At 44.5% G+C, this 13,207-nt stretch overlaps 1 protein-coding gene across 5 annotated transcripts in view; it reads left to right on the top strand.

Moving 5' to 3' along the window:
* TBC1D4 (TBC1 domain family member 4) overlaps positions 1-13,207 on the top strand; it is a 2,350,609-nt gene that overhangs the window by 1,913,569 nt on the left and 423,833 nt on the right. For 3 of the 5 annotated variants that reach the window (XM_044085628.1, XM_044085626.1, XM_044085630.1), the window contains one exon: positions 10,273-10,275. The exons of the other annotated variants lie outside the window; for them this stretch is intronic. In XM_044085628.1, the coding sequence (XP_043941563.1) occupies positions 10,273-10,275 (3 nt within the window). The remainder of the gene's footprint in view (positions 1-10,272; positions 10,276-13,207) is intronic. 5 annotated transcript variants of the gene reach the window in all.

The following is a 13,207-nucleotide window of genomic DNA, read 5'->3' as shown; positions in this document are numbered from 1 at the left end:
AGAGACTAGTAGTTTACTAATAGCTGGTGTTACATTTTTCTTAGGCTCCTTTGTGTGTGTGTGTGTGTGTGTGTGTGTGTGTGTGTGTGTGTGTGTGTGTGTGTGTGTGTGTGTTGTTAGAACCTAGGGTATTGCTGCTTATTTGCTCTGTGTTTTGTCGTTAGTAGCATAATGGTGGATGACAAAGGTAAACACCCAAATTCTGGGTTTAAAAAGTGTCCAGACTGCAGTCAAAAATGTCGGTTACAAGTGGACATGTAACTTATGTGTATTGCTTAGGAGCTGTCCACTTACAGGAGTCTTTTGCTATTTACCATTCCTTTTCCTCGAGAGTATTACTAGAGAGAAAAAGGAAATTGGTGGACAGGGGCTTATTTAAAGCATCCCTTTCAAGAAGTTTTGAGTAACCAGGATGTGGCCAGCAGGTCTTCCAAGTCCTCTAGATCCTCTGTGGAATCTAAGGACTCTAAGCAGTCTAAGAAATTTAAAAAGTTGGAGGATTCTGCGACATTGGCTCCACAGACCTCAGAGCCAGCTGTATTTTCTTTTTAGAGCCGGCCCACAGCCTTGGAGTCGGTATCCGAAGTGCCTCTATCCCCATTGCTTCAGTCAGCACCGTCTGTGCATTCTTCTAGGTCTTCTGTCAGCCTGTCGGATTTGGATATGGATCGATTGGTGCAGAAGCTTTTACAGGCACCAGGCCTTGCTAAATTGTTGGCTCTGACCCAAGCGGCTTCAGAGCCGAAGACCACTACTCCTGCTTTGACTACTCCTCCTCCAAGACATACCAGACCTTTGGAGCCTCAGAAAGCACACCTGTTGATCGTGGAGCCTTTGGAGCCAAGACCTACTCCTCGGCTCCATCCACTCTGATGTCCTCGGCGCCGACCGGAGACTCTAGGAGCCAACACTCTCCAGTCGGATCCGGGGAGGATAGTCAGACCGACTTGTCAGTGCCGACTCTTCCTCTTGGGGCTTCGGCTCGGATGAGCTCAGCTCCTACCTCCGGCTCGAGCCCAAGGCCTCGGTGCGGGAGGGGTTGGCCGTTCCTTCGGGCTCGTCAACTTCTTCACATCGGAGCAGTGGTGCCTTCGATGCCATGAGGAGAGCCTTGTCTTCCAACACATCCTCAACTTCAGGCCTTGCTTCCTTATCCCCCAAAGTGCCTGTGTCTGCTTCTTCTTCCATCGTCCAGGCTAGCCGTAGAGACCCAGAGCCTCAGGTAGCCCCACAGGGTGCCCCCTGCTCTTCCGAGACCTCCCCAGAGACTCCCGCTGTGGAGGTTCCCAGGAAGAGATTGTGCAAGAGGGGACACTTGGACTCCCCACACGAGTCTTTAACATCTGACACTGACTTGGATGAGTCAGGAGGGTCCCCCTCTGAGGATATCTCCTTTGCTGAGATACTCGAGATCCTTAGGCAGAGGGGTGATTGGCAGTCAAAAAGCCCTACTGAGGATAAGTCAATTCTCCTGAAGGCTTTTGGGTCTCAACCCTCCACCGCTTGGGTGTCTCCGCCTTTGATGAGCTCATGCAGTTGGTCTTTCAGAGGGCGTGGGAGTCATCGCAGAGTGCATGGAGCCTGTTCCTAGGAGGCCTAATAAGTTTATATCAGCTCCACCAGATAACACTTTCTTGTCCAAAGGAGTCCCTGTTGATGTCATGGTGGTGGCGGCTGCCACCAAAAAGGAAATGTCTGAGACTTCCTTGTCTATTCATCCTCCTAATAGAGAGTCTAGGATCATGGATACATGTGGGAAACGCATGTTTAGTTCAGCGACTTTTATGCTTCGCTCACTGAACTACTTAACCCATTTCACTAGGTTGCAAAGAGATCTCCTTAAGGAGTTGGGAGATACTCTTCAGGGTACTGTAGCTGCAGGGGCCTCTGAAAAAGTTGCTGCCCAGCTTGCTACCCTAAATTCTATTGTCAACTCATCCATGCATCTCATATCATATGCAGCTGATGGAACGAGTAGGGCAGTGGGTACAGTAATTGCTCTCAGAAGATATTCCTGGATGCGCTTGTGTTCCTTCGTGGAGCCCTTTAAGTCTTGCTTCGTAAACACCCCTTTTGATGGCTCATCCCTTTTTAGGCCTAAAGTGAAGGAGACTTTGACCATGTGTGAACAGGAGGGAAAGACTCTGTCTGCCATCGGAATCCTTTTTTCCACCCCTACTCGGCCTTATCCCAAAGGCCAAAGGGGAGGAAAAATGTGGCTCTGGAAAGCCCAAGGAGCCTTTCAGGACACATATGATGAACCCCCCTCTAGGGGCAGTGGAGTGGGTAATAGTGAAAGACACTGCCCTCGTGGCAGAGGGGGTCTGCAACACCAGGGTGACAGAGATCACTTCTCTGGTCAATCCTACCAGCACTCCTGAAAGGAGGCCTGACTGTCCTGCTCTGGAGGTAGTCGGGGGTCACTTATCTTTGTATCTGGGTGCCTGGCAAGAAATAAAAGACAGCTGGGTACAAAGTATCATTTCCAGAGGGTACTTCATACCATTCGCCACCCCGCCCCCATCTATAAGGAGAATCCTGGACATTCCACCCAGTTACAGGGAACAAGCAACCATAGAGGTCCACACGTTGCTAGAAAGAAAGAGTCATCCAGCCAGTCCCAGCAGACCAAACAGGATCAGGAACTTACTCAAGGTTCTTTTTGGTTCCAAAGAAAACAGGGGACTGGAGACCCATTTTGGACATCAGCAGACTCAATCAATATGTGAAGAAAGAGAAGTTCCGGATGGTCACACTCCAGTCTATACTTCCCTTTTTAGGGAAAGACAATTGGATGTGCTCGATAGATCTCAAGGATTCGTACTACCACATAAAAATGGCCAGGCCATCCAGAGATCACCTGCATTTCTGGCTGGGAGCCAATCATTATCAATTTCGAGCCCTGCCCTTTGGTCTCACTACAGCCCCCAGAGTGTTCACCAAATGTATGGCAGTGGTCACGGCTCACCTGAGACGTCTAGTATTCCAGATGTTTCTGTACCTAGATGATTGGCTCCTTACCTCCACCACCAGGCATCAACTGAGTCAGGCAAGAGAATACACTCTGGCATTCTGCAATCATTTTGGCATTACAATCAACTCAGAGAAGTCTGCCTTGTCTCCATCGCAGCATATCGATTTTATCAGGGCAAAGCTAGACACTTCAACCACCACTCTAAGACTACCAATCGAAAGAATCTTCCTTCTTTGTCAGCATGTCAGCACATTGGTATCGAAAGACAGAGCATCAGTTATGAAAGTATTAGGTTTGATGGCTGCAGCAATCCTGGCCATACCATTAGCAAGAAAGCATATGCGGATTCTTCAATGGCTTTTGTTCACTCAATGGTCTTACCAGGAACTTCCATTGGATCATATGATTTTGATTACAAGCTCTTGCAAGAAACCTCTCCAGTGGTGGTTGATGTCCCTTCATGTCACCATAGGACACCCTTTTGTTTTACCCCCTCCAGTAGCCACTGTGACCACGGACGCTTCCCTGATTGGGGGGGGGCATTTTCAGGGAAAGACTGCCCAAGGCACATGGACAGACCAAGAGTCACATTTGCATATCAATGTTCTGGAGATGAGAGCAGTACTTCTGGTGCTGCAGTACTTCCAGGACTCTCTTCCCCTAGGAACGATTGCAATTCAGACAGACAATATGTCAGTAGTCTGGTACTTGAACAAGCAGGGGAGGAACCAAGTCTTACCCCCTTTGCCGAGAAGCCCTCAGAGTTTGGCAGTGGGCTGTTTATTCCCAGCGCTTTCTGTTGGCAATGCACATCCCGGGGAGATCCAGCGTGATAGCAGACAAATTGAGCAGGACAATCTTGTTGCCACATGAGTGGTCCGTCAAGAAAGAGATTGTGGACAGAATTTTCTGCAAATGGGGCCAGCCTTGCTGCGACCTTTCGGCCAGTCACATCACCACAAAATGCATAAGCTACTTTGCCCTGATTCCTCTTCCAGGAGAAGTCCTGAGAGACGCACTCGTACACGATTGGCCCCCGGGTCTCCTTTATGCTTTTCCACCAATCCCATTGATACTCAGAGTTCTACAGAAAGCAAAATCCCGGGGAAGGACCATCATTCTTAATGCCCTCCATTGACCTCAGCAGATTTCATTCCCATTCCTTCAACATTATCTCTTGGAGGATCCCTGGATTCTGGACCCAGTTCCAGACTTCCTGACACATATGTCGGTGGACCTCCATCCTTCTTTGCAGTCACTGAAGCTGACAGCTTGGCTGCTCCAGTTCCCCTCATAGCCAGGCTTCATAACTTCTCCAGTGAGACAAAACAGATCCTTTTGTCTTCTCATAAGCCATCCACTAGAAAATTATATCTTAGCAAGTGGAAGAGATTTTCCATATGGGCTTCTAAGCAGAACATTGATCCTTACCAAGCCCCCTTGACATCCATACTAGAATTCTTGACTATGATTTTTAATAAAGGAGTGGCAGCCGCAACAGTTCGGGTTCACTTGGCTGCTATGTCTAACTTTCATCTCGGGATTGACGGGCTAAATATCATGTCCCACAAGTTATCCAAGGCCTTTCTCAAGGGAACATTTCATATGAGACCTCCAGTGAAAACTCCCTATTCTCCATGGAATCTAAATTTTATGCTGTCTCGTATAATCCCCCCCCCCACCCGTTTGAACCAGCATCATCTTGTGACCTCAAATATTTGTCGCGGAAAACCATTTTTCCTGGTAGCTATTACTTCTGCCTGCAGGGTATCAGAACTTCAAGCTTTATCTATCAGCCCTCCTTATTTGATTTTTCATGCTGACAGAGTATCTCTTAGGACAAACCCCTCTTTTTTGCCCAAAGTTTGTTCAGAAATTAATATCAACCAAGTCATTGAGTTACCAGTTTTCTTCCTTAATGATTACAGTAAGTTGGAGTATATGCTGCACAAACTTGATGTTCACAGCTCAGATTTTATTTGGATAGAACAAAAGATTTCAGGAAATCAGGCCAACTATTCGTTTCATTCTCTGAAGCCAGAAAAGGTAGACCAGTGGCTAAAACAACTCTGTCTAAATGGTTATCTGATTGTGTCACCTGTGTTTACTCAGCTGCTAGTATGCCTTTGCAACACAAGATTAAAGCTCACTCAACCAGAGCAAGTTTCTACATCATCTGTGTCCCAAGCCAAATTGCCCCTTGATAACATTTGTGCAGCAGCCACTTGGTCTGAACCTCATACCTTTATCACGCATTACAAAGTTGATAAGGCCTCCAGGGACAGGGCATCTTTTGGGTCTACGATCCTGAAAAATGTACTCCCATGAGCCACCCGAGATTTATGGTGCTAGGGACGCTACCCATCAGTAAAGAATGAAAGGCGAGATTAAACAACTTCACATTAAGAAGTTATGTACTCACCATAACGTTCCATGTGAGTTGTTCATCTCACCTTCATTCTTACGTCCCTCCCTCCTTCCCCCTCCTGGCTGATAGTTGACCTAGAGGTTGGTCTCATCCGTTGTTCAATTCTTCTTCCTCTCCATAGGATAGCTCAGTTATATGGTTATAGTACACACAGCAAACAAGATCTGATGTAATTCACAGTGCATCATGGGACAGGGGCTTGGCTTCGAGCTACTGGAAGACCTCGAGCTTTGCATACGGCCATACTGGTCTACTGGAGCTAATAGATCAGCTCCGAACCCATCAGTAAATAATGAAGGCGAGATGAGCAACTCACATGGAACGTTATGGTGAATACATAACTTTTTATTATACTCTACTATAGATATATATATATATATATATATATATATATGGTTCCCCTTCACAATCTCGAATTACTGAATACTCGAAATTCAATAACTCGAGACTGTAAAGTCGAACCAACAAAAATCCCGAAACCCACAAGCACGAAAACAAAAAACCCCGAACATACAGAACACATACACCACACAACACGCACAACATACAACCCATGTCACATAAACTACAAGCCCTACACTACATGTACACAGGGGGGCAAGCCCCCATGCACCCCCCATGTGGGGGCCTGCACCCCTCACACCCCCCTACTTATGTATTCTAACTCCAAAATTGCACTAATACACAAAATAAAAAACACCACACAGACATTTTACACTGCCTCGCGCGCACACATACACACACACACACACACACACACACACACACACACACACACACACACACACACACACACACACATCCAACACTCACATTCATACTCCCACCTCCCTACCCTAACCCACACACACAACTTACAAAACACACACATACACTCACTTACCTTCACTTCCATTAAACACCCCGACTCACACACTCCCCATCCCATAGCTGACATGCATAAGCGTGAATTTGAGATATTTGAATTCGCACTTATGCAGATTTGCGCTTATGGGTTTTCGACTTTACAGTCTCGAGTTACTGAATTTCGAGCATTCAGTAATTCGAGATTGTGAAGGGGAACCATATATATATATATATATATATATATATATATATATATATATATATATATATATATATATATATATATATATATACACTTTTGGAGGTGAGTGGGAGACAGGGATGCAGATATGTGTGTTAAAGCAAATAACATTTACTTTATCACAATAAAGCCTTCTGTATGTTGTGTCACGGAGGGGCAATGCCTTTACTGGAAAACTGACTGAAATACTGTACTGTGACCATTATAGTACCAGTGTCATGCAATGGAGAGCTAAAGTCCTAATATCAGCTCAGGAAACTCAAGTTTGATTAGCAGCTTATGTGCCTGATGCACTTACAAGGGTGGATGAGTGTGCCAAGTCATTCCTTATAACTTAGATTAAATTTCATAGCTCTGTTCACATTCTGTGTTTGTTTATTATCATAAAACCTATACAAATCATCCTCCACCATCTTATGGACAATTCAGTGAGAGCACCCCCTTCCAATGGTGTGAAGGTTCTGATGTTTTTTACCATGGATACCAAACCTATCACAGATATCATTAGAAAAAATTAGGGAGTCCTTACCATGGATCCAGCAGTTTAGAGGATAGTGGGGGAGAACCCTACATTTTTGTTTAAGAACAAGAGCCACCTAAAGAGGTTGCTATGTCATCCTAGAGACAGTGGTAGACAAACTGAAGGTATGAGTGGTACCCATCCATGTGGAAGTTGTAACTTCTGTGACTACCTTGATACTACAAATGTCTTTGTAGATCCTGATACAGGCCAACAATTTAATTTTGAGATTGGTGCAGATTGTAGAGCATCACATGTAGTTTACCTTGCTAAGTGTGTGACCTGTAGGTCATTTTACGGTGGAAAAACGGATAAGCTACTTAGAGATAGAGTCAGAGAACACATTTATTACATCAGAGTTAGGTTGAAAACCAATGCATTATCCAAATATATTATGGCACAAGGGAATGACCATACCTTCAGATTTATGGTAATAGATTTGGTTAGACCTACTATACGGGAAGGTGACAGTCGGAATTTAACGGAGAATAAGGAGGTGAAATGGATATTGAGGCTTAGGGATGATAGAGGCAAGGGTTTAAATGAGAGAGCCTCTATTAAGCCCACATTAAAATCCAGGAAACTTTCAATTAGGTAATTATGATTATAATTGTCTTTTGAGATTTTTAAATACTCAATTTTATATTTGTATATACTCTATATACATGGTTTTTAATTTGGTTGTGCTGTTCTTAGGTTCATAGGTTGGTACTAGGCTATTGGCCCTAGGGCCTATGCAAGCCTAGCCATAACAATTCACTTAATATTTCTTCCTACAGTATTTACTTCTCTGGACCCCTGTCTAGCTGGGCGACTGACATGATCCTCGGGGTGAATTTCCTATCTCCCATCCAATCATCAAGGTTCCTTTTGAAGAGAGCCAATGAGGTGCTCTTCTTGACATGTATGGGCAGTCTATTCCAGAGTATGGGGAGTCTCTGGGTCAGGAACCTATCCCTCCAGCGTGTTTTGTTCATTGTGATGACAAGGTTTAGATCCCTGGAGCGTGTGGCTCTAAGGGATTGGGATTTCGTTAAGTGGAGCATATCCGACAGCTCAGGGTTTGACATGGCCTTGTATGTTAAGCAGAGATCGCCTCTGAGTAGACAATATGCCACAGAGTATAGCTGGAGTTTTTTTCAGGCAGTCAGCATATGGCATCTGCTTTAGGCCTGTGATTCTTTTAGTGAGGTATTTCTGTGGCCTTTCCAGATGTTGCAGATGTCTTGTGAGGTACATACCAAATGGGGCATTATACTCTATAATGGGTCTAATGATTATGTTATGTGCTTGATTTGCATTTATGGCATAAATTCTGTCAATTCCACTTTAAATTAATGTATTTACATTCTAGTGCAAGCTGATTGGTAGATGCATAGAATTTAAATGAGTTTTAACCACTTGTTTCTTTTGATGGTCTGAAGAAGCTTTTATGCGAAAGCGCTTACCAATTTTAAATAAAAACAGTCTTCATTATTTTATGGTTCATTTTCTTTATGGACTACATGGTTCATGGACTGCTCTACTACTAACTGTTGGTTTTACTTATTTTATATCCCTGTTATTTTGTTTTTTGTGTATCTACATTAAGTTGTCATTACAACTCAACTCACAACCAAGCAAAGCCTTACTAGTATTATAAAAATAAAAATAAAAATAAAACAAAACCTTATGCTCAGAATCCTACACAATTACAAGATTCCATGTAAAGGGTTTTAAAATATTTTAGCACTTGAAGCTGACATGCTGCATTATATTTGGCTTCCATTAGAGCTAGAGATATATAACTCCTTTTCTTGGTGGGGAAAGAACCACATGTACAAAGTATATCAGTGTTGAGTTGTTATTATATCAGAAGTCAAAATAATAAAACATTTCTTCGGTAAAGGGAGCTTTTTTGTCATTGGAAGCACACCACCACTAAAACTGCCTGCATTCATGGATGTGTGGTGGTTGTCTTTGACATTGTGTTACATGTTTTACTTTGAAATGTCAAAGGGGATTGCACTACGGTGTGTTATACACAGGCATACACAGTTGTTTCTTGGTGATAGTTTGGCATGCTGAGTCATATTTATTTGTTAGGGTAGAAAGCGTAACGTGTATAAAATATATCCGTATTAAGTTGTTACATCAGAAACAAAAGTAATGTACATTTGTCTTGTCAGAACTCTGTGGCATAAAGTGATGGAGTCCTGACTATGAAGTAGATGAGAAAAACAAAAATAGAGCGATAACAACTGCTAAAGTAAAGTAGTCAATAGAAAAAAATGCAAATGTGAGCACACCAACACAGCCAGCCAAGAAACAAATAGTCCAAAGAGTCCAAAAGGTGTTTTTATTCCAGGGAATAGTGCTTTTGCAGGGTTACCGCTTAATCAGATCCAAAACAAGAGTGATAAAATCACAAAACACATTCTATATAAAAGGAGAAAAAAAGAGAATGCAATCAGTCGACAATTTGCATTAATAAAACAATTAGCAAAGATCACTGCCTTTTAATTAAGGCTGGTCTGAGAGGAATACCAGAGTTTAAGCCTGGAGGCCTATGTGCCTGTTGAGATGTAATCCATTTAACTTCAAGCATGTCCACTTCATTATTACCATTACCTCTCCTGTTGCCAAGTACTTCTAGTTGTAAGACCCTAAAATGAAAAACATTATGTCATGTTGAAGCTGCATGACTAGCCAATGCATTCGCAAGAACCCTATTACGAATATTACCTAGATGTTCTAAAATATGTTCTCTTAACTGTTGTGTAGTTTTTCCCACATAAAAAACACTTACATGCATAGCAGTTGGCTAAATAAACTAAGTTCTTACTCCTGCATGTAGCCATAAATCTAGGCGATTAGGCACATTCATGTTTCAGGGACCGTCTACTTCTTAGGTGTCCTGTCCTGCAGATGAGGTAATAGATTTGATCTCCAGCAGGGCCTGGAAGGACCCCAACATGGTGGAGCCAATGCCCAAAAGAGCAAACAAATTTCTCAGCCCTCCTGTGGACTGTTCCTTCTGGAACAAAGGTGTCCCAGTCGATGCCATCGTGGTTGCTGCTGCCACTAAGATTGCGTTGGCAGAGCTCCATGGTCCATCCCCCAAGCAGGGAGCCCCAGGTGATGGACCATTTTGGGAAGTGTGTTCAGCTACTTTTGGGCTGAGAGCGATTAATAACTTGGCACATTTTACTCACCTCCAAAGTGATTTGGTCCAAGAGCTTTCCCCTTCCCTTTCAGAGTTGTTGCAGGCAGAGGACCTCAAGAAGGTGTTTCCCAAGCTATCCACTCTGACTTCCCTTGTGAATTAATTTCCAACACTGTGGTAGCCACTTCTTAGGCCAGCATTGCTGCCAGGCATCATGCCTGGTTACGTTTATGCAGGTTATGAAGGACACCTTGACTCACATCAAGCAGGAAGGGAAGACTTTTAGTCGGGATTAAGGTTTCTACTCCCCAGAGGTCCTTCGGAACTAGGAAGATGTGGTTCTGGAAGTCACAGTCTCCCTTCCAAGAAACTCTTCATGACACCACTTCCAGAGGCAAGGGAAGAGGCTTCATTGGCAGACGCTGCCCTCGGAGCAGGGGGGGGGGTCCGCAAAATCAGGGCTCCAGGGAACCTTTCTCTGAGCAGCCCTATCAATGCGCCTGAAGCATTGCCCAGCTGCTCTGCCCTGGAGGCAGTCAGTGGTCACATTTCCCTACACCCACTATCCTGGGCACACATCACTTCTGATCAGTGGGTGTTAAATATTGTTTCCAGGGGCAATTTCATTCCCTTTTTGGAAATATTACCATCTTGATGTTCCACCCAGTCAGAGGGAGTTACCCTTCAAAGAAGTTCAGAAACTTCTTCTAAATTGAGGACCCAGCAGGAGAAAGAGGATCCGGTACTTGTTCTTGCTTCATTTTAGTGCCAAAAAGGATGGGAGACTTGCGTCCTATTTTGGATCTCAGCAATCTCAATCTTTCAGCCAAGAAGTCAAAGTTCCAGATAGTCACTGCTTAGTCCATTCTGCCCCTCTTACACAAGGATGATTGGATGTGCCCAGTGGATCTCCAGGATGCCTGCTATCACACCAAGATAGACAGCCATTCCAGGAGACATCTTCGTTTCTAGTTAGGGGCCAATCATTAACAAGTTCAGAGCCCTAACCTTTAGTCTCACCACAGCACAATGTATGGCACTGGTAGTGGCTCACCTGCAGCTGCAGGAGTTTCAGGTCTTTCTCTACCTCTATGACTGGCTCCTCACGGCACCTTTGAGGCATCAACTGCTACAAGCAATCCAGTATGTTCTTCCCCCTCTTCTGACAGTTGGGGATCACTGTCACCCTTTCCAAATCCATTCTGATCCTCACACAATAGTTGGAATCCGTAGGAGTTCTGTTATACTCCATTTCAGAGATTGCATCATTACCTCTCCGCAGGATTCAGTTGATCCAGGAACAAGTCACGCAAATCTTAAACCTGTTGCCTCCCCTGGTTCACTTGGTTCTTCGAGCTCACAGAGCCATAGCCTCGGCCATTCATCTCATTCCTCTGGCCAGGTACCACATGCGAGTGTTGCAGTGGACCTTAGCAGTACAGTGATTTGTTCTGTTTTATCCCCTGTCCATGACCATAAAACTGACGTCTATGTGCAGATGTCACCTGCTGTGGTGTTTTTGGTCTCAGGATATCACTATAGACAGGCCCTTTTCCTCCCTCCACCCAAGGCCACAGTGACCATGGATGCTTCCCTGTTGGGGTGAGGGGGGCATTTTTAGGGGAAGACCATTCAAGGAGCATGGTCCCCAGTAGAGAGCATGTTGCACATAAATGTCCTAGAGATGAGAGCAGTTCTTTTTCATTGCAGGACTGCCTCTCTTGAGGGACAATTGCAGTTCAAAAAGACAACATGGCTGTGGTCTGGTATGTCAACAAGCAGGGGCAACACAATCTTACCCGTTGTGCATAGAGGCCATGAGAGTGTGGGAATGGGCAATGTCCTCTGGGCGCTTCCTTCTTGCAATGCACATACCCTGGGATTCCACAGTGTTGGCATACAGGCTCAGCAGATTGATCTTGAGTCCTTATGAGTGGTTCCTCAATCCTTCAGTGGCGAAGCAGATTTTCAACCATTGGGGTCAGCCTTGCTGTGACCTCTTTGCCTCCCCAGCCAACCACAAATGCAGCAGGTAATTCACATTGATCCCCCTTGGGGGGAGTCACTGAAGGATGCCCTGATCCATGATTGGCTTTCGGGTCTCCTATACGTATATCCTCCTCTTCCTTTAATTGCCAAGGTTCTGCAGAAAGTGCAATGCCTGGGAACATCCCTTATCTTCATTTCCCCTTTGTGGCCTTGTCAGCCGTGGTTCCCCTTCATCAGATCTCATCTAAAGTAACCACCAATGGGTACTGGATACCCTTCAGGATATAATTTCCCATCCATCAGGGCTTCCTGTCCCAGCCTTTGGACCCTTTCTCTAACCGCATGGTTTCTCCAGTTCCAGTGATTCTAAAACAGTCCAGGCTAACGTCTCTCATTAAGTTTATCATTCTAGCCTCCCAGAAACCATCCACTAGAAAGGTTTATTGTAGTAAGTGGATAAGGTTTCTATCTGGGCCTAGAACATGAATCTGGATCCCTTTTCTGCTTCAATTTCAGACATACTTTTGTTTTTGTCCTCCCTTTTCCACTCGGGAGCATGTTCCTCTACCATCAAGCTTCAGTTGGAGGGGATTTCTAACTTTCAGAAGAACAGAGAGTCTACTTTTTCATCTAGGTTTTGTAAAGCATTTATGAAAGGGGTCTTCCTGTTTAGGCCACCGATTAAGGATCCCTCACCTCCCTGGGACCTTACGTTGGTTTTGCAGTCTCTAACTAGGAGTCCATTTGAGCCTGCTAGTTCCTGCGATCTCAAATTCCTATCTTGGAAGACAGCCTTCCTGGTGGCTATTACCTCATCTAGGAGGGTCTCAGAACTGCAAGCTCTTACCATTACTCCCCCTTACATGATTTTTCACAAGGACAGAGTCTCTCTTAGGACGAACCCCTCCTTTTGCCCAAGATTGCTTTCAGATGTACTCTGAACCAATATATTCAGCTTCCAGTGTTCTTCCCCAACTATTCCAATAAAGGGGAGTACATTCTACATACCTTGGATGTACACCGACAATTACAGTTCTACCTTCATAGGACTAAAGGTTTTTGTA

Source organism: Protopterus annectens, chromosome 10.part0 (assembly GCF_019279795.1).
Source record: "Protopterus annectens isolate FY-2018-M chromosome 10.part0, PAN1.0, whole genome shotgun sequence".
NCBI lineage: Eukaryota > Metazoa > Chordata > Ceratodontiformes > Protopteridae > Protopterus > Protopterus annectens.
The sequence above is the reverse complement of the archived record's forward strand: the minus strand, read 5'-3'. Positions and strand labels throughout refer to the sequence as shown.